We start from the raw sequence: 21,204 nt of genomic DNA, 5'->3' as shown, positions 1-21,204 counted from the left end.
GTAATCCCGCCGTTTTATAAGGGTGTCAAAGCGTAAAGCAGCATGCTAAGTGTCCTGGATATGGTTAAGGTACAAAAGCGAAAATCTCTTGGCGAGATTGCCTCGACGGCTGACGATGGCACATGTCACAACATCCATGAACAGATCATCAGCATTATTGTCCAACTCTCGACCCAATACTTTTTGCTGAGCAGACATTAGGATCTCTGTTCTCCGGGTATAATTTCCAGACTGTGAATCTACCGAGGAATCCAAATGCATAGTTGACGTGCTGCCTGATCGTGTTTCGCCGGCGTTGTTTCAAGTTGGGCACCATGTTTTCGTCCGCGTTCAAAACCTTTTCATCAAATATCACATCCAACTATGAAATCTCGAAACAGGCATCTTCGACCATTGGCACATGGACTGTGTTTGACGCGAAAAAGAAGAGCACCGGCTCACAGGCGTCAATATTCGTCTTCGAGAGGAAGTCACTCGAGGTCAGCAACAACGGCCTTGGTGGGCGGACAAGCTCCACATCCATTCGCAAAGCACAAGATGAGGTCCTCGAGCGCCTGAAGAAAGAGGCTAGTAGCCTTGCTCGTCTGCGGCACCCATCTGTTTTACAACTGGTAGAGCCCGTTGAGGATACCCGAAATGGCGGACTCATGTTCGCGACTGAGCCTATTCTTTGCTGCCTATCAGCTGCCCTTGCTCAAAAAGACAGAGATAGCGGGCGGTCTGGTAGTGGTGGATCCAGGGCTATATCGGATGACGGAACCACTTCGCGAGCGCTCAACGATGTCGAATTGGACGAATTGGAAATTCAAAAAGGCTTGCTCCAAGTGGCCAAAGGACTTGAGTTCTTACACGACTCAGCGAAGCTAGTACATGGTAATCTAACCCCAGATGCAATTATCATTAATGCGAAATCGGACTGGAAAATTTCCGGGCTAGCCTTTGCTGGCCCACCTGACGGTGCTGAAGGTCACCAACCAGTTCCCCAAATCTCACTTTCTGAAGTTCTTCACCATGATTCACGAATACCCCGGACGGTGCAATTGAACCTCGATTACTCTTCTCCAGACTTTGTCCTTGACTCCAACATTACCTTCTCGGCAGATATATTCGCTTTGGGGCTGGTAATACTGGCATGTTACCGCCAACCTCATCGATCACCTGTCGAAACCCACGGCAATCAGTCTACTTATAAGAAGATATTCAGTAGTGCTTCTACGGCGCCCTCTAGTGCGAACAATTACTTCTCGGAAAACGCCCTGCCCCGCGAATTGAACGTTACGCTTCCCCGTATGCTCACCAGAAGGCCCGCTCAGAGACTGACGGCAAGCGAGTTCCAACAATCGGATTACTTTGACAACATCCTTGTCAACACGATGAGATTCTTGGACGCCTTCCCCGCCAAAACTCCTCTTGAGAAGTCTCAATTCATGAAAGGTCTTGGGCGTGTGATGCCACAGTTTCCCCCCTCAGTACTGGGTAAGAAGATACTGAGCGTACTTCTCGACGAGATGAAAGATCGAGAGCTGTTGCCTTTGATAATGCAAAATATCTTCCACATTATCATGGTAATCCCATCGAGCCGGGAGGTTGTTTCCGACAAGATATTGCCTCGCATGAGAGAGATATTTTTGTCCAAATCAAAATCGGAAGAGAGGGATAGCAGCAAGGAGGCTGCTCTAGTTGCTGTTCTCAACAATATTAAGCTCATTGCAGAAAATTGTTCTGCAAAGCAGTTCAAAGATGATGTACTGCCGATTGTCCACGTCGCCATGGAATCGCCCACTCATTCTCTCACCGATGCTGCACTCCAGACGCTACCTGTTGTGCTGCCCTTGATTGATTTCTCCACTGTGAAGCATGATCTCTTTCCGGTAGTTGCAAATGTGTTCAGCAAGACCAACAGCTTAAGTATCAAGATTCAAGGTCTTGAAGCTCTTGGGGTCTTATGCGGTGCTTCCACCAACGCTGATCAAGGCCAAGTGGACGATTACTCTGGAACGACACAAAATGAAAGACAAGACAAGAACTTATCCAGCCTCGATAAATTTACCATGCAAGAAAAGGTCATCCCCTTATTGAAGGCTATCAAAACAAAAGAGCCGGCAGTAATGATGGCAGGTTTGAAAGTCTTGCGTCAAATTGGTCGAGTTGCGGACACAGAGTTTGTGGCCTTGGAACTCATGCCGATTCTTTGGTCGTTCAGTCTTGGTCCATTGCTAGACTTGTCCCAGTTCAGAGCATTTGTGGAGGTGATCAATTCACTCTCAACGAAAGTGGAGCAAGAACAATGTCGCAAGCTGGGAGAGTTGTCATCGAGTCGACCAACAGGATCTCGTGCTGCCTCGAACCCTATTTCGTCGACCGGCAACGGGACAAATCGCATTGTTGGAGGCACAGGCACCGAAGAAGATTTCGAGAAGCTCATCCTAGGAAGCAAAGGCGCAGAAAGGAATGAGATCTTTGCAGGAGCGTTTTCTGAAGGCCAGAAGCTGACTCCGAATGCTCCTACGTTCTCTTGGTCATCGGTTTCCCCTGGGACGAACGCTTCTGCGTCGACTCAAGTTCATTCTCCCATACCCAGTCTACAGCCACAGCCGATTTCCAGATCCATAACTCCGGATGTCAGTATCTCAGCATTCCCCAGCCTACAGCCGGCAAATTTGAGCTCTGCTGCTGCTTGGGGGACACCAGCAGGGATGCCCCCAGTGGGACTTCAGCAACGACAACAGCCGCTACAAACAACCAACTATCTTTCCAGTCCTTCAATATCTCCACCACCACCTGGCAACAGTAGTCCATGGCAACTTCCTCCACCACCGACCTCCCAGACTGTCGGGGGTAGCCAGTTTCGACCAGCGGTTGCACCTCCTCCACCAAGCAATGTACAGAACCCATGGCAGCAGACGAGCTATATGACAGCGATAACACCGAGTATATCGGGCCCCCCTGCGCCGACAAATAGCATCTTGCAGCCACAGATTAACTCTCCAAGGCCGAATCAGCAGCCACAGCCGAAACAAGGGCTAGATAAGTATCAGTCTTTGCTCTGATGCCTTTTGAGATCTTGCACTGGGAGATTGGCCACTATGAGCAAAGACGGGGCCACTAACCGAGGTACTCGAATGACAGTTGTGCACCTTCCAGGTAAAGCATGCTGGACTGTACCTGATCAGCTCTATGATATGAGTGGCGGACGAACTTTAAGCGGATGATGCGGCAAATGGTTGCAATTTGATGATGGAGCTCGCCGAACGCTTATCGCGGCCAATCAAGTTGACCAACCTCCTTGGAGAGTCGCTTACGCTAGTCTTCATCAGGCAAGTCATACAAGCATCAATACTACATTGATCCATCAACGACGATCATTCTTTACGAGCCACGAGGCCTTGGTTTTCCGATGAGCAACAGCTTGCTGCTAAGTTGCATGGAAGCTTGTTTAAAAGAGGACTTGACCTCTCCCAGTTCTGCAAATCAGTTTTTCAATAGCTAGACTACCAATTATCAACAATAACTCTCGACTTCATACCGCCACATTACCAGAATGAAACTCGTAGGACTTTTTACTGCTCTAGCAGCTGCATTGCTGTGTACGGAGTCTGCAGCCATCTCAATACTGATGGGGAATGACGATGGGTTCGGCAGTGCTCAGCTACGGGAATTCTACCGGCTTTTGAAGGCGGATGGACATGAGGTCTTAGTGGTTGCTCCTGTAGACAATCAGTCAGGACAAGGTGGACGTTCAGTTTTCACAGCCTCGAGGAATCTAACCACGGCATCCGAATTTAATCTCGTCCCGGCTGGCAGTCCTTCGCTTGGCCGAGATCCGACTGACCCAGACATCTGGTACTATAATGGGACACCAGCTGCGTGCACGTTTGTTGCTCTGGATTTCGTTCTCCCACGGTACTACGGTAATCGAACCATCGATTTGTACGTTGGAGGGCCAAATTACGGGACTAATCTTGGCGGCTTCTTGTATACGCTTTCCGGTAGGCTGCATAATATACGAGGACGAACAACTATTGACACTGGGCCACAGGCACTATGGGCGGCACATATGCGGCCATTGGACGGGACATCCCTGGTATTGCCTTTTCTGGTGGCAACAGTGAACAACGCTCATATACATGGATCAATGCCACAACTGCCTCAGGCTCTCCTGATCCGGCAACAATTCACGCAGAGCTATCCTTCAAGCTGGTCAAGCAGCTGATTGATGGCACGCCTACCGGACAACGTCTACTGCCACTTGGATACGGGATTAAGTGAGTGCTGAGGCTTACCCACGACTTTGATTTCGGGTCCAGTCCTGCTAATGACATCCATCCAAACTCTCAGCGTAAACACCCCTTTCATCACATCTTTCACCAACGACAGCTGTGTTGATCCGCCATTTGTCCAAACCCGCTTCACCGGTGGTAGCTTCACCGACATTGCTGTTTACAATGAAACCACAGGTTTGTTCAAATACGGCAATTTCATCGCCGAAGGGGTCAACAGGTGCATCAATGGAGACTGTTCTTTGCCGGGAGAACTACCCGTCGTGGATGATAGCTGCTCGGGCAGCGTAAGCGTCTTCACAATCGATTACGATGCGCCCTTGGGTCCGGAACAAGGCGGTGTCAGAGCAGCGCTGAGTCCACTTGTGCATTTCGAAAGTCGAGACAGAATGAGTGTCAAGGCCAGGAACGGATTGAGCAGTAAGTGAGGACGTGTGTGGCCAAAAAAATAAATACTGACAGTGTCCTTCTCACAGAGGAGGATCTCGAAGCATCACGGCCCTTACGACATGAATAGGTAGTATGCGGTGGATAGTCCAGGAAACAACGATTGCGATATGTGGGCATGGGGTATATTGATATCCAGAAATGTCTCCTCTAAGCCCTAAGATTTTTAATCAATAATATATGTAGTCGTTGAAACCAATCACCGTCTGCATTAACGATCTGCATGAATCAGGCAAGAAATGTCAGGGCTCACTTTGATAAAGGAAGGCTACGTGAATTGAGGAGCCATGCCGAGCTACCGAAGCAGAGGACCGAAGTGAAGGTGGCCGTAGGCTATGGGAAAGGAGGACAAAATATCCGGTGTCGCAAGGCTGTGTTACAAAAGATTTGAGGTCTCCTCATTGCGCAGCCTCGGAGTTGGACACAGCTCCGCGAGAACAAGATTCGATGACTCTTAAAGAGCCTAGCAAAGTGACAAGTACCTAACATTAGGCTTCTCGGTATACGAGGGTCCAATCTAATTACAGGTACCCAGGTATGGTAATCGATCTCCTCGTTCCCTTACAATCTTGCGGTTATCGTCGGTGCTGCCAAGAAATCTGGGACAATTGCCCGAGATTCCGATCCGAACTCGCTCGTCCAAATTTCTGGATAAACATCTACGCACTGGATAGACGAAGATATAAGTACTTAGGTACAAAATCCATATACAAGTGGCCCGGGGAGGTTTCTGACAAGTAATTCCCTCTCTGGTCTCGGTCTCTCGATCTTATCGCTGACAATAATCAATCCTAGTCATATATACAAGCCGCCCTTTGACAAGCTCCGAGTCTCTCGCTCGCCGCTCGCTGACCAGGAATACATCTGTCAGCCATCCCTCTACCATCTTCCCAATACCCCGTCACGCTCGATGACCTCGAGGTGACATACATACACACACAATCACCACAATGTCACTTCCTCGGCTACTACGATCTCCCTGCACACGTGCTGCCAGCAAATCACTCCGCAAGACACAAGCTGCACAGCTGCGACAACTATCAAGACCATTTTCCACATCACTGAACCGACGGGATCAATGGACCTGGGAAAATGAAGCACACGCAAAGCTTCCGGGCATCGACCCGGCCCTTTGTGAAGTCACGAATACCATCACTCCAAAAGCACTCGTCGCGAATCAAGATCTTGTCTTCGGTCGCACATTCACAGGTGAGTCATGGTTAAGATGTTCCATCAACAGTTGCAAGATGCTGATGTAGCGATGTCAGATCACATGCTGTCCATCGAGTGGACTGCTGCACAAGGCTGGCTGGCCCCTCGCATAACGCCTTACCAAAATCTCTCGCTCGACCCTGCCACATGTGTGTTTCATTATGGATTCGAGTGTTTTGAGGGAATGAAGGCGTACAAGTGTGCAAAAGATGGCTCATTGCGTCTGTTCCGACCAGACAAAAACATGGCGCGTATGAACAAGTCCTCCGCCCGTATTGCGCTGCCTACATTCGACAGTCAGAAGGTCATTGATCTGATCGGGAAGCTGTGCAAGATAGATGAGCGTTTCATCACCTCGGAGAAGGGTTATTCGTTATATCTACGGCCTACCATGATTGGTACACAACGAACGCTGGGTGTTGGTCCACCAGGCTCGGCACTGCTCTACGTCATTGCATCCCCAGTTGGTCCCTACTATCCCACAGGATTCAAGGCCATCAATCTCGAAGCCACAGACTACGCCGTACGCGCATGGCCAGGCGGTGTGGGAGACAAGAAACTCGGCGCCAACTATGCGCCGTGCATCGTCCCACAGCTCAAGGCCGCGCAGAAAGGTCTGCACCAAAATCTCTGGCTCTTCGGACCCGAGGAAAACATCACCGAGGTCGGAACGATGAACCTCTTCGTCGCCATGAAGAACAAAGAAACCGGCCAGAAAGAACTTCTCACGGCGCCTTTGGACGGCACCATCCTCGAAGGTGTCACCCGTGACTCAGTGCTCACACTGGCCCGGGAACGAATGGAACCCGAAGGCTGGAAGGTGACGGAACGATATGTTCGCATGCCCGAAATCGTCGAGGCCGAGGCCGATGGCCGCCTGCTGGAGGTCTTTGGAGCTGGAACTGCTGCAATTGTGGCTCCAGTCAGGAAAATCTCCTACAAGGAGAAGATGGTCGATTGTGGGTTGAAGGAAACTGAGGAGGCTGGCCCAGTCGCCCTCCAGATGAAGAGCTGGATTGAAGCGATCCAGTATGGTGATGAAGATCATCCTTGGAGCGTCAAGATCTGAGAAGGAAATTGCACTCCCGGTTTCTAGCCCTGCTCGGAAATCTGGGAAGGCGAGGCATACAGTGTTAGATCTAGACAGATAAAAAGCTAGATTACTTAGTATTGGATTGTAGTATATGATGTTGCGCGCTTGGTGTTAGAACAGAAGTCACGCGCAGGCATTATCACTCACTGTTTGGCTTAAAATGATTGTCTTCGCGCAGAGTATGCGAATAAGTTTGATATCTCAGCTGCTGTGGCTTACCTGAAACGATGGACTTCGACCCAGATGGTTATCTAGACCTGCCTTGCTAGTCACATCAGATCAGACTCTGCTACACTCAATCTACCTTTTCCTTGCAAACACCTCACTGCCAACCTCTTTGGCGAGCAACTACTGCTACGTGCCAGCACACTTTGAGCAACACTCCAGGCGAAAAGTATAGACCTCACCAGACATTTGCTCCATTGTCGTCACACTAGTGTCGGCTCCACCCCTGGACATCTGCCACTGCCTGGCAACCATTTTAAGCCCTTGTGGAAGGGGTATTTATACGCGACCGTAATTGATATCTGCGCTACTACCGTCTTCAGATCCTGGGGACGTCCGAACCTCTCGATCGAGTGGCTGAGTGTTGGACAAGAGGAAACGATCCAGGCCCAACGTTCCGCAATTATGTTGTGCGAGTCCACTCAGCCTGGAAGGCTCGATCACAAGCATGAGGTCTGTCCGCCAAAACCTAGGAGTGTGAACTTCACCCTAAAGGTGGTGCAATAAGAAGCAAAGTTATCCAGCCTCTCATGGACTAATCATGCAGACTACACGAAAAGCTGCCATAACGTCAGTTTTGTACAGAGATCTCAACATCAATGGATTTCTCTAACAGACTTGGACATAGCTAATCAAGCAGAAAAAGTCGTATACACCGGAAGCTTCCACAACTACACCGGTCACGCTATTTAAGTCTCTTATGAGCACGTCCCAAGTTTCTCCAGCTCTGGAAACAGGAACTCGCTATCTGGATTTTCACCACCGCCATTCTCAGCACACTGCTCGTTCTGATTATATTTACAACAACAGTCTAGCTTTGGAATGTGAGAGCCTCAGACAGATGACAACCGTCGTCGCGATTGGTGCGACAGCTGCTCAATCCGCGCCGCTGTTTCCAGTTGCCTCCAGCCTGGAACAATTGAAATGGTTACGTCTTCGTCAAAGAAGGGTACTACTAGACCTCCAGAGATTCGACAAGGCTCGTAGAGGTCCATGGGCAGTTCGTTAAACCTACTTACAGGCCAGTCAAGGTAAGCTCATCTTGACATTTACAGTACAGCCTACGTCCTGATTTGAGCAAAGTGCACTTCTGAGTTCAGCAGCCGCTATCACACTTTTCGTGCTGTCGCTATCTGCCTTTGCACGACACATCAACATCAACTTCTACTGGATGATTACACCAATCTTGTTAGACATGGCAACTTTAATCCTTTTGGTTGGTATGATTATCGTAACAAGGAGCACCCGAACCCCGGCTTGGAAGTCGTCTCAACTAGCACTTCTCTTCTGACTCAGCGCTCAAGAGCACCTCAGCTATCTAGAGGACGACAAATCAGCAATGGAGGAGCGAGCTCGACGTCAAATCATTCACTTGAACAGGGTTTCTAAATAGGAAGAAGAAAAAAGTGCGAATACTTCCCATTGGCGTCTGACCATGGATGAAGCATAAGGTTGTGATCATCCTTTCGCACACGAAAGTCCGGAATGAGCCTCACAACCAACTCTCACAACCTCATGTTCTCCGCGGCCAATGCCCGTCACGACAAGGCCAGGTCGACAAAGCTTCGAGCGTTCATCTTTTCTCTGAGCAGACAACATGCTGGGCCTGCACAAGTTGGTCGAGATATGAACCTCAGCTGAAGGCGTGATATCTTGCTCGCAGAGCGTCCTTCGGCGTGGCCACTAAGTGACAACCCTCTGGCATACAGGACAGGAGCACTACTTTTCTCAGAGGATCGGAAGCAGCTCTTTGATACTTCCAATCCACGGAGCAATTCCGACCCATGTGGGAGCGTGATGTGGGTGGGTGGTCCTTTCACATTTGCCGCCGCCACAACGCCAGGTGCTGCTCATAACAATGAGAATACGCCCTTTGGCAAGCCCGGCCCTCTTGGAATACCTACCCAGGCCTAGCCCAGCACTCTCGCGGCCTTCTATACCCCTTTTCAATGCCCACATGATGATTGCTTTACCCTGCAGTAATAACAGGGGGCAACCTGTCGGCCTTGCATATCTCCAGTACCTGAAGATCAAGGCCAAGGCCAGGACCAGTGCTTAGGGGCCCAGATAATATTACGAGAAGCGAGTACCATCCATTACGCAGCCATCAGCGATATTAGCATGCAAGAATTCAGGCATTCAGGCTCTCAGGCCAACATACAGGCAAGGCACGACGCTATCAAGTTCCTCAGACGTGGAGACCGCCGAGCACGGGTGCAAGTTAAGGCTCTTCCATTCTGCCCTCTACCCAGGGAACTATAATGGTGCCGAGACGGATTAAAATAGCCGTGTTGTCGATTCCGAACGGAGATACACCATCAATATCCGCTCCGCGGACTGTACTCGCTGGATCTTGGCGTGTAGTTGATATCCGCGCTCTAGACCAAGTGTTCTTGCGGTCTTGGAGGAGAAGGCCAAGGAGTGTCGAAGTGGCTCAGAGTGGAAGGGACGAATGTGTGTACCAAGAGATGGGTAAATTTGTATACGCCGCATAAAGATATGGCTGTCTACGGAGGCTAAAAGTGGGACTCAGAACAGGTATGCTACGCTCCGCATGGGTTAACGGGGCATGCGTTGTCCCTCAGGTAGGTAGAAAACCAGTATGCATACGAGGCCACTGGACCTGAAACATTTCCACAACGGGGTTCCATCGTTGCTCGCTGCTTTTAATCCATGCGCTGTGATGTGACACCCCCTACAAGCTCGCAACTCGCAACTCGCACAGTATGGTCCAGGTTTCACATGCCCACGTCAAATTATAAAAGCAGACTAAGCTAGATTCCGTCGGTATACTGAATAACGGGCATTCGCACGAAACAGCCATAAGTAAAACGGCCTAGCAAAGGGCGTGCTCGGTACAATGGACTGGAGACAGCGCGCCTATCGTCCATTTCAAGCACGAATTTCCTTTGCCGGTCGGATGAGGCCCCTCAAAATTTAGGGGGATAGTGTTACTGTTTCTACGGTTGTGCGACACGACACACCTGTCCATATCGAGTGTTGTACCTTTGTTAGAGCCGCCGCCGCGGTTACCAACTAGTACGCCTCCCAAGCCACGCAGGAAGGGTGTCTGTATCGCGACGACGACGACGAGCTGTCGAGTCAGGAAAGACTCTGAAGCACCGCACGGCGGGCCTGAACACCAACATACTAGGATAATTACCTAGTGTGCGTGGAAATGCGGTGGTGCGGTTAGTCTGAGTTAGTGCCAGCTTGGAGTACCGAGTCTCATTCCGTGCTCGCCTGACGACGGTCACGGAGGAACCTCTGCTCAGTGGCATTCCGCCACGGTGACGTATGGGCTTTCGGTGATCAGCCATGCAGTGCAGATGCTGGAGAGCAGAAGGACACTTTGTTCGACTCGTCGTAGTTCCGTTTGGCGTCCTGTCGGGAAAATTGTGTTCCTGGTTCGAACGTTAGGCCGACAAGACAACTCATTTTGCGCCTACAAGGCGTGACCTGACGTGACTTCAAGGCAAGCAGTAGGATATCAAATACCTACCTCCCTGCCTTTCTTACTGATGAGGTTGAGAGACTAGTGCCATCGTAGGAGCCTTTGCGACAAACCCGAAGCCGGTATACGTGCGACGGAGAAATTGCATCACCGAATCCGACATCGCAAATCATAGTCTATCCTCGTAACCTTATGCTGAAAGATCCGATCCCGAAGTGTGAATCTCTGCAAAACTTGGGACCGTACACTAGTCTACACTCGTCGAGGCGCGCGGTGGCCTGTAACGAGAAAGCGTCCCGCAAGCAGCAGCCCTATCCATGGACGGTGAAGGCGTCTTGGAAGTTGATACTGTGGATTTTGGAACCAGGAGCGGTGTTCGGCTGTAGTACTCCGTAGGTCGCTCACGGGTCATTTAGAATGCCACTTCGCGTGGCGCGAAAATATCAGAGAGCACTGGGCAAATACCGAGTACGGGATACCTACCTATCGAGTATCCTCGTATTTTTGTTCGGGCTCGCTATCGGCCGCAAGACTCGCAACAATTGTGGGCACGTGGAAGGTGGGCCATGCTAGTAGTGGAACATTGACATCGAGTGTCTGGCTTTCTGAAACAAACACACCTTTGTGAGTGTCGCCAAAAGAAGACAGGCGCGGCGACGCGTAGGATGAAGAACGAATGAAAAAGGCTGAAACTCGGAGGGGTTGGGAGCCTTATGTACTTGGCTTGGGTGGCCTTGCAGGGCTGTGGATGGACCAAACCCGACAAGGGTAAGTTATTCGATGGGAGGCCGCATTTGTACATCCAAACGGAGATCCAAATGTGTAGAAATTTCTACCGTACAAATCCATCGCCGTTCACGAGCTGTGTTATTAGGCGTCCCTTTAATTTGGTGTGCTGGGAGGAAACCCTTGACGAAAATACTGTGCGATTCCTCGATCCCCTGCACAGGACTTCCTTACAATATGCGCACTCGCAAAGGTGTCATTCGGATATTCATCGTCCAAGAACGGCTGTAATCATGTTCATGATATTGGCCAGCTCGGAGAGCTATTCAGCCCCTCTTCCTGACCACTATTTGTCAGAATGGCGTGGTTCAGTAAGTCGCTGGGTGTTGGCAGTGGATGCGAATGATGGTCTCAGCGGCGTCATACCGACTACGTTGTCGCAATACTCAATGCTGGAGCATAGTCAAACGGAGCATAACGTCGCTAGCCGGTAAGCTTCAGAACTCTCGCACTGATCCTCAATGTACCCGCTGTTCTTGAGGTAGTTGGGTTGGGTTTTTTGTTCTCCGGTGCACTTGTAGAGCGGCACTTGTAAAGGGTTGCCGTACTGGAGATATCTCCGGTAGAGCTGGAACCAGGCAGTAAGTAGGAACCCAAAGGCAGAGTTCAGAGAAGTATTAATGCCCCTACCGATCAAAACCTCCTGCATGCCACATGAAGTGTACCTACCTTTCTCCTGCGTGAACAAGACGTTCGCTAGACCCTAAGTGGCGAGTTGTTCTAGGTTTGTTAGTAGTCTCTACGTCAAACCACCGCAACGCTCAAGCATAACGATAGGACTCAAGGGGGTGAAGCGAGCAGGAGCATGTACAGGCAACAATTGACCTCCGCACGAGGCGGCAGCCTTGGTAGGAAATGCTGGCATTCTCAAGGGAAATTCATCCGAGGGTCAGACTGCTTTTTTTGCGCCTCCGTATTCAATACTTAGGTCGCCCCCCACTGAGGCTAGTACTCACTTGTGAACAGAACCTTTATTCATCGTAGGAGTAAACCAGGAGCGAATTCCGTGGTGGGCCAAAAATTCATGGCGAAGTGTTTTTAGCAGAATACGATCTGGAAATAGATGGGGCCAATGGCGAGCCTCAACAGACGTCGCCATGTGGTAAAGTATGTTTGTCGAATACGATCGTCCGTAGAAGTGCGTGTTCAGCATCACAACCCGTATTCGCATCCGGATCACGGAAAGAAGCAAGTGCATTTTTGACACGTAATGCGATTGAGGCTGGCTTCTGGTTCCACTTACACGAGCCTGAAAATAAACTGAGATTGACGCAAAGTTCCAGACAAAATGGAGACAGGATTGAGACAAAAACAACGGATATACTTGAGTCTCACTCAGATATGCCGACTATATGGATAAAGAGCGTCATGTTGGATGAGGAGGATGAGTAAGAACTGTATCTAGATGGCTGATTGACTCGGGCTTAGCTTCAGATAAATCTGGGGTAAACCCCCACGCCCAAAGCGCCCAAACGTGTTCCCTCCCGCCCACAAGCACAGCTTTTTGTACCACGGATCCAAGAATTTCCACGGCCCGTGGATATCCACTTCTCCTTGGAACTGGCGCTGTGTTCTTTGTAGTTCAGTATACTCGGTATCGCGTACTCGCAAAACCAAGCCAAGGAGTATTCCCTGCTGCTAAATTGTGCATGAGTACGTATTCCGCTGCGCCTCAGCGAATGAGGTGCACCAGAGTTATCAAAAGGTAATAATTGTTCGCGAGAAACGAGAGGCACACATGAACAGTGAAAGCCAATGTCAAGTCACTCTGTTCGGTCTCCGTGGCCACGATGGTTGGCAGTGTTGGCAAAAAGTGTCTTTGGCTTGCGTAACTTGCCAGGCCAAGGACAAGGAGAAAGTGCAGGTTCTGGGCGCTAAGGTTCACCCTGTTGAGACCCCAGCCCTTCGTAATGGCTAGTAAGAGATACCAGCGCAATGGGTTTCCTGGATTCGTGCATTGTTGAATTTGGCGGTGCCCGACTAATGAAGCATCATGGTGCGAATGGAACCATTGAGCGAATACCGGAGGGCGTGAAGGGTGAGGAGAGTTGATACGCATAAGCATTCCTTTCTGGGAGATGGCATATGCGGAGAGAGGAACGTGATACGACACCGTACTCATTATCGACAGGCAATGTGCGGCCGCCAATTACGCAAAAGCGAGCCAGACAGCGTCGTGAAGGCTTTGCCAAAATGGGCCTGAAGTCCGTCGATGCTCATTCAGAAATTAACACCTTTTTGGTTTCTCAGACTAGCCAAGGTGTCGCTACGAGCACTTACCCAACTGCGAAATATGTTCGACATGCATTTGGCAACTCGTGACTTTTCAGCCCTCGGTTGTCTGCCCACAATGATGGGATTGATGCATACCCCAGCATATGTCTGATCTGGCGAGCATTCACTTAGAGACACACAAGGATGGGTAGTAGGCAGCAGTCCATTCTAGGGGGAGGGGAATGGAGGTTGTTGCATCGGGAAGCGGGACATGATGCGAGCGGGCGTATTTGTAAACTCGTCACTTGTGGTTTCGGTTCTGTCGGTTCTGCGGGTGGAGATGGAACACGGGTTTCCGCGACGCAAGCAGAGGCTCAGAATCAACTCCATGTGGTTGATGCTCATGGCTGCTTTAAGGCGGCGAGAAACCGAGGCGAGCAGTCGAAACCAAGGCCAGTTTCCCCAAGGGATCGATATTTCTACCTGCTCTTGGAGTGCATTTGACGTACCTCGTATCTTGGGACCAGTACACCTTGGCTTTGTGGTGAGCCGAACTTGATAAGAGAATGGTCTGGTGGATGGCGGATTTCGCAATGTTCCCTCGATCTATCAGTCTAGATACGGATCCTTGGCTTGCCTCGCATTCAAGTGGCACGCCTCGATAATACGTCGCGTTTTCGGCACATTCCACGCCCGAGAGAATTGCAGCATCCTTGTGTTAGGGAGCCGAAACAAGCCGGGCTCTTGATGAGGATGAAAGTCCCTGCTTTAGACAAGCTGCGTCTGCGGGCGTTTGTAGAGTCCAAGAAGGGAATTGGCTTGTGGCACCAGAAATCCGAGCACTTCCTTGTTACAACCTTTGGGAGGGTCGACCAACCCACGAAAGTATATGCCTTTGGCTTATATGTTTATGCTTGGGAAGAGTCTGGAAGTCTACTCAGAGTGCACAGTCAGATGCTTAGGACGGGTACCGAAGAGACTTTAGCTGCAGGTCAAGCCAACGGATTATTGGAGGACCAGGGCAATTGCGATGGGTTGTCGGAAGCCACTGATTTTGAACTGGTTAGCAGCATGTTCTACTGAATATGGTAAATACATTATCCTGCGATTGCTTTCGGTTGCAGAGCGGCATGGTAGTCCTTCTCTTAGCAGAATCCACACGCTTCATAGAGTAATCACTTTTTCCCCGTCAATACTACCAAATTTGGGTAACGAAGGACAGCCAGCATTCCCTGACTTGGTGATGGAATTGCTCCAGAACTAAGTCTACAATAGGAAGTCACAGGGAACGTCGACTCGGTTACCAATGGTGGCGCCGGTGGATACTACTACTACCTCAAGAATTTGATCGTAATTTGTCAGGAACACCATCTGCTAGCAGGCGAAGGAACGTCGCAGAATAGGTAAGAGATACGAAGATTTCGATATACTCGGTACGAGTTGTAGGCGTTGGCTGTTTAATTCCCGGGTCGATATACAGAGTATCGGTAGTAGGAGCCCTAGCTCGTACCGAGAGTTTAAGACGGTGGTCCGTCTTGTTTGGCATAATGTCCTTGTGCTCGTAATTGGGAGATGAAGTTCTCAGCCGAGACCCTTGGAAACAGCGTTACTTGCGAACGAGCCGCGATTTAGCAGACCTTTCCACCTTGCCTAACCTGCACGATCGATTACTAGCGCGTCCTCGATCATTAATCGGGAAAATGCTGGTGTCGGCTTGCTTGGTAGAACTCCATCGCGGTTACCAGTAGGATTCTAGTTACTCCAGAACCCAGACTTACGCACGAGGTGGGCCGAGGGGGCCGCAACGAGTAGGCGTCCCTACCTCGAGCGTTAGAGCCGCCAGTTGAACGATGAACCCTTTAAAACAACGTCTAAAGTTGTACTCGGTACGATCACTGCGCTCTGTGCTCCCTTGTTGGCAAGCGGTGTGGCTGGTTTCAACTGGTCAAACGTGTGCCCGGCCCCAACTCAAACTTGATGTTCCGCCAGCGCAACCACCGCCTTACCGTGGGCCACAGGTGAGAATGGCAAGAGGGATTTCTCGGGTTCGGCCCCTGCTAGAATTCTTGCGCAGTGGTACTAACTAGTCCTTCCCATCTCTACTCGAATTGCTGCGTGACAAATGTTTTGGACTTAGCATGGAATGCTAATTGCCAGGACAGGTCAATGGGTACTTAGTACAATTGTGACCGAGAAATGAAATTCGTCCGTTCATACGTGTTGCTCCCCGAAGCCAGACGAGGCCGGGCGTGGCTGACACGGTGGATGTCCCGCAGGGCAAAACTGTGTTAACTCCAGCTTGAGCGTGTCAAAAACTTATGCTAGGCGACTAGCTTCGGCATCCAGCAATGACGTCGACAGGGCGCCTTGGCACGACGTAGTGAACGAGGTCGCGAGATTCTCGGATGGACGTCTGGTGAAATTCGTTCTACGCACAATAGCAGATAGTTTTATTTGTTAATTTAGTCTCTCGTTCGTGTGGAAAATGCGCTTCCTCGTACATGACTGCTCTATACCACACAAGGGAGTTCGTGGCACTAGACTTTGGCCCGCTTGGCTCATGGGTTCCCGGTTCTCGTTGGAAGTGTAATAATTTTTCTTTTAAGAGAACTCAAATGATTTGGTGATCAGGAATTCTCAATACGACGGTGCGTTTAGTATTGATTGAATGACTATCAAGCATAAATTTGCACAAAACATGATCGAGGCGATCTAAATGCTAGCTGCTCTACCTATCTCCTAGTGAACAAACCTCGATACGCAGCATAATTCAACAATACGTAAGTGCTCATGATGCTCATGAGTACATCGATAGGTAGGGCTGACCAAGCGCACGAGACTAAACCTCCGAGGCTCGATCTTGAGCTTTCTAGGCAATGTAAAAGCCGTTTGACCAAGACTGGTAATGACCATCAGTTGGTGACCCACTGTGTACAAATATCCCTGTCACATTGTTTGGTACTGTAAGGTATTTCCATACTAGCGGTTCTACAACCGTTAGCCCATGTACTTCGATTACCTAACTCAACGTACTTTGGTATATCCCCTATATCGCCTGCACAAATTCCGACCCGTGTGCATGGACAAGTTTCCCTAGTACCAAGAAACAGGTTTAAAGGCTATGCCATTTTGTCCAAGGCTGCAACGTCAAGATTGTTACGCTTGCCTAGAAGGTTATATGCTCGACTTGTGAATTCTACCAAGGTACACTAGTATCTTGGGTAGGAGTACCAGCGGATGGCCACCGCTCCGTGGGTCCAGCTAAAATCCGAGGATAGCGTTGTTGAGCTATTTGCCATGGCCATCTCTGCTCGTGGTTTGCCACCGGTGTTAGATTGAAATTCCGATTTATGAAGCCAGGCCAAGGCTTCTCCAGTTTCGGACTTAGGAGTTGGGGATGATGCAGCCTCGCCGCTTGGTTTTACGAAGTACGTCCACCACACCAGACATGGATATTGTTCGAATGGGCAGTAGGTATAACCCTGTTATTCATTTGACCTCGCTTGAATTCTGCCTCTATAAGAAAATGACTCATCTTACCATTACTGAGCGATACCAAACGGTCGTATGGCGACAAAAGGACTTGGGAACCGCCGCACGGTATGCACGTTGAATCCAAGTCCTCGGAACTGTTTGTGAATCCTCTCAGGCAGGTGGCAGACATCTGCGGGGATGTCCTCAAAGCCCTAAGCCCACGAAAGTTGAAGATGATGAGCCTTCACTGTCAGCCGTGGTTGGACGATTGTGAGGTAGTGGCAATACGGCGTTCATTGGTGTAGAAGCTCCAAAAGCTACAGTCATCTTTCCGCACACACAAACACAGCGTAGCCCTTCGTACCTCGCGGGTCGATTTCAGACGACCAATAGGTAGTATCAAAACTTGCGTGCGTGGCCAGTATGTCAGATGGTGGGAGGAAGTGCCACTGTTCGAATCGAGTCCCTTTCGGGGAAAGGTTCGAGCTCGAGGTTTGAGGAATACTTCTGGCATGCAAATTACTCAACGCGGGCCCAATCTTGCTACAAAACGCTGGAGCTATGTTTTTTCTGGTTGGTCACCGTATTCGCAGACGATGTGGCGGAAGAGGCGTTTGAGATTCCTTTCGTTGGAGGGGTAGCATTCTGAGCATTCGAGGGCGATGTATACGCACTAAGGGATAGGAGGCTCAGCCTAAAATGACCTTCCTGCTTGCCGAAGAAACTACTCAAGTGTCAGTGTTGACGAATATTTAGGCGGACCAACCAACAAACCTCCTGATCATAATACCAAATCTGAGAATATTGCTCAAGTCCAGTTCTTTGGTATCATTAGTCGGCTTGCCTCGGTAGGTGGGTTGAAAGCTTTCCCAAGGAACGAGTAAGTTTACATTGGACAACCCAGGGGATTGATTTGGTCGGTAGTCTTTGGCCGAAAATTCGTATTCCCATGATGTGGTTGCTTGCTCGCGCCCACTGCGTGGATCTGGGGGGAGGATAGTATCTTTCAGAATGAGGGTGTAGACTTTGTAGTCAGACTCTGAGGCATCGAGAGAGATTTCGATGCCCTGATAGGAGGACAAATCCCAGTGTGGTGATCGCCGATCATCTCCCAGTGTTCGTTGGGACGCAAAACCTGCCCCACCCAGGGCTTCAATGTCGAGCAAGCCATGGAATTGAGCCCCATGAGCGCTGCAGTCAAGAAAGGACTTCGGAACGCAGCCAGTCAGCTCTCATGGCATGCTTTCGAAACGGAAGTTTCGGGTACTTTGAAAAAGGGTACTTCTAATTGTAGGCAGGGCATTCAGATGGACAACAGCGCCTCGTACCTGTGACTGACCACCTCGTACTCTATCGTCACTTGCAGTCCATTGATTTGAGTCCCAACCCCTTGGTTAAGGAAATTCCCCCATTAGTAAGATTGCGCCACAATCATATGGCTGCGGAGGGTGAAACCGGCCCACGTTTTCCAAAATAAACACAGCTTACATATTCAAGCCAAATAGCTCTCGACACTGGCCAATCTCCGCCATCGTTGGAGAGCACACAACCAGACAGCTAGTAGTCGGTGCTAGACGTTGGGTGGTCAATCGAATTTGAGGCTTAGGGGTGGTGGTTCCTATCCAAGGGGCGTCCACTAAGTCCCGGGTAATCAAATCATGAACATCAAAGAGACATCCTCGTCTGCAGGAGATGGGACACGGAGAGGCTGACAGTCTTGGAAAGGACTCGTCGAATGATGATTCGTTGTCAAGGAAAAGGTGTGAAGAGATGGCAACTGCAGCTGTCCTGGGTAGAAAATCGCCAGAGTCCAAGGCTAAACTCAATGGGGGATGGAGGTTAGCCACCCGATGCCACTGGTTCGTTCACTGGAGTTTCAACGGCTGCCTTGTTTGTTCCACACATCCTTCTCTTCAGCCCTAGAGCTGACCCTGCGTAGAATGATGGATTCCATCACAAGGTGCCTATCAAATGTCGACTCGGGATGGATTCATTCATTACCGACGAGTCCAGACGTTTACTATCCCCTGCTCTTTCCACCCCAATTCCAACATGCTGCACAGGCATACTATGCGCCCAAGAGGGGGCCATAGTCCCATCTACGACAAACTACCAATGACATGTATGGATGATTGATCGTCAATAGCGTTGTATTGATTCTCGAGTCCATTCCAAATGAATGGACTCTACCAGGTCATATCTTCTACAACTGCTGCTAGTCGCCCTACCAGCGCTAGTCATTACATGCAGGAAAGTGCAAGATTGTTCCTAGTGTTTTGAGGAGTAGACTCCCAACCACTCTGCCGTGCCCAGTGAGGGAATTCCCCATCTATCCTATTCCGCTCGACTGAGGTCGTCCCATTCAAATTCGTACAGAAAAATCAAAATTCGCTTCAGAATGCCCACTAATGCCCCTGCCAAATCCAAGAGGATTTCGCTAAAAGATGCGTAATGTCTCATGTGTGAAATTCACGTTCGAGACCGATGTGAAAGTCCCTCTCGTCGTTGGAAAGACGTAGTATCGTCCTCAGTTACAGCTGATGTCGTAGAGATGAAAATTCGGGCTCGCCGTTCTCGAAACGGGTGTGAGCGGGACGTCGAAGTAGTTGGGCGAGTTGTGTGCCGAGTCCAATGAATATGGATCTGTGAGCGGTGGTGTCTAGCCAGAGGATGTCAGCATATGAGCTGGTAGTTTTGACCCGTATAGCTGGGGACAATTGTATAGTAGCTGAGCGGCGAGATTTATCTTGCAGCTCAGAAGTGTGGGCTTGAATATGAACGAGAGAAGAAAGCGGTGTGATTTACATGAGAGTTGGCCCCCGAATATGTTTGATTCGAAGGCAATTCTAGACCAGCCAATGAAGCATAATTCATACTGAACGGGCTCATCAAGTCTTCATCTGCGAACAGATGCTCTTGCTTGCCGTACGTCGACGGAAGCATGGTCGGTAATGTTGGGGGTAACGTCGAGGCCGTGAGTTCCGCGGGATAAGAATAAGTTGAATAGTATGGATGAGAGTCATAGGTGACTGGCTGTTGTTGCTCATACTGTAGATAGGCGGTGGTAGGGGGATATGAAGAGAAACTGAACGCTGGAGTTGAGTTCATCGATAGATGGCGTGTTGCTGGAGTGTCGAAAAGAGATGAATGGTCGTCTAGGGGGAGTAACTCTGGCGAACCTCTTTGGACGTCCTGAGATACACTTGATCTTGACGTTTGGCGGCCCATAGCCTGAGACTTGATCTGAGTCGACTCCCGGGGAGGTGGAGTTGCGAGCTCAGAATGTGATTGTTCAGGAGAGGCAGATGAAGATCCAGCGCGGCGTTCCAGATCTTCCAATCTTCTCTTCAGCTTCTTGCGATAGTTTCGCTGGATACTGTTAGCACCTCAAACTGTACGTCACTGAGGAGTAGAGGCTCACCTGTGCAATGCGATTCTGGATTCGCCGTCTTTCAGCAAGGTCGGAGATCTTGGTCCAGTCCTCATTGGGGTTCGCAGAGGCACTGAAGGCAGAACTGCTGGCATGTGTCGAGGCATATCTGGTACTGGTCGCCACATTGGAAGGGTATGAGTAACTCGTAATCCGTTGCATGTTGGCGGTAGATGAATGGGATGGTGGTAGCAGGAGTATATTGGAAGCAACTCTGAAGAATTCGGTTATCTTCGGAATGATTGTGGAATGTGAGAAGATCAAGATTGGGGCGGGTGGGCAAGTCAAATACTTAATAGTTGCGTGTCGAGTAACTGATCAATCATCTGGATAGACAGTGGGAGGCCTATGTTTGGGCCCTGGTATATACGGGCGAGGGAATGATAAATACCGCCAGGCCGAAAAGGGCATGGCTTTGATACAAGGGGTGCCGGGGACTCTAACAAAAGTTCAACCGGGGGTTTAGGTTTGAGGTGCTGGAGGGATGCGGCCACATGTGCTGCGTGCATATTTCGCTCTTGTCGGTGACCCATGCATTGCCCTGCGAGGAGCCAGCGGCCGGAGAGGCAGGGGTGGATAGAGAACTGGA

At 50.0% G+C, this 21,204-nt stretch overlaps 4 protein-coding genes across 4 annotated transcripts; 3 read left to right on the top strand and 1 right to left on the bottom strand.

Moving 5' to 3' along the window:
- Window positions 1–314: 314 nt before the first annotated feature.
- LTR84_001330 (uncharacterized protein) lies at window positions 315–3,050 on the top strand (the record flags this gene model as incomplete). The annotated part of the gene is made up of 1 exon (XM_064844955.1): window positions 315–3,050. The coding sequence occupies one exon, from the start codon at window positions 315–317 to the stop codon at window positions 3,048–3,050; it is 2,736 nt and encodes a 911-aa protein (XP_064707213.1).
- Window positions 3,051–3,541: 491 nt separating this feature from the next.
- On the top strand, window positions 3,542–4,797 carry LTR84_001329 (uncharacterized protein; the record flags this gene model as incomplete). The annotated part of the gene is made up of 4 exons (XM_064844954.1): window positions 3,542–3,989; window positions 4,040–4,265; window positions 4,339–4,700; window positions 4,757–4,797. The coding sequence occupies 4 exons, from the start codon at window positions 3,542–3,544 to the stop codon at window positions 4,795–4,797; spliced, it is 1,077 nt and encodes a 358-aa protein (XP_064707212.1).
- An 880-nt stretch (window positions 4,798–5,677) lies between these two features.
- Window positions 5,678–7,008, top strand: BAT1 (Mitochondrial branched-chain amino acid (BCAA) aminotransferase; the record flags this gene model as incomplete). Its single annotated transcript, XM_064844953.1, has 2 exons — window positions 5,678–5,936; window positions 5,996–7,008. 2 exons carry the CDS (start codon window positions 5,678–5,680, stop codon window positions 7,006–7,008), a joined length of 1,272 nt encoding a protein of 423 aa, XP_064707211.1.
- Window positions 7,009–19,712: 12,704 nt separating this feature from the next.
- LTR84_001327 (uncharacterized protein) lies at window positions 19,713–20,777 on the bottom strand (the record flags this gene model as incomplete). Its single annotated transcript, XM_064844952.1, has 3 exons — window positions 19,713–19,844; window positions 19,991–20,554; window positions 20,607–20,777. 3 exons carry the CDS (start codon window positions 20,775–20,777, stop codon window positions 19,713–19,715), a joined length of 867 nt encoding a protein of 288 aa, XP_064707210.1.
- Window positions 20,778–21,204: the final 427 nt, after the last annotated feature.

Source organism: Exophiala bonariae (assembly GCF_035927105.1).
Source record: "Exophiala bonariae strain CCFEE 5792 chromosome Unknown scaffold_10, whole genome shotgun sequence".
Lineage (NCBI taxonomy): Eukaryota > Fungi > Ascomycota > Eurotiomycetes > Chaetothyriales > Herpotrichiellaceae > Exophiala > Exophiala bonariae.
This window is presented reverse-complemented; position numbering and strand designations above follow the sequence as displayed.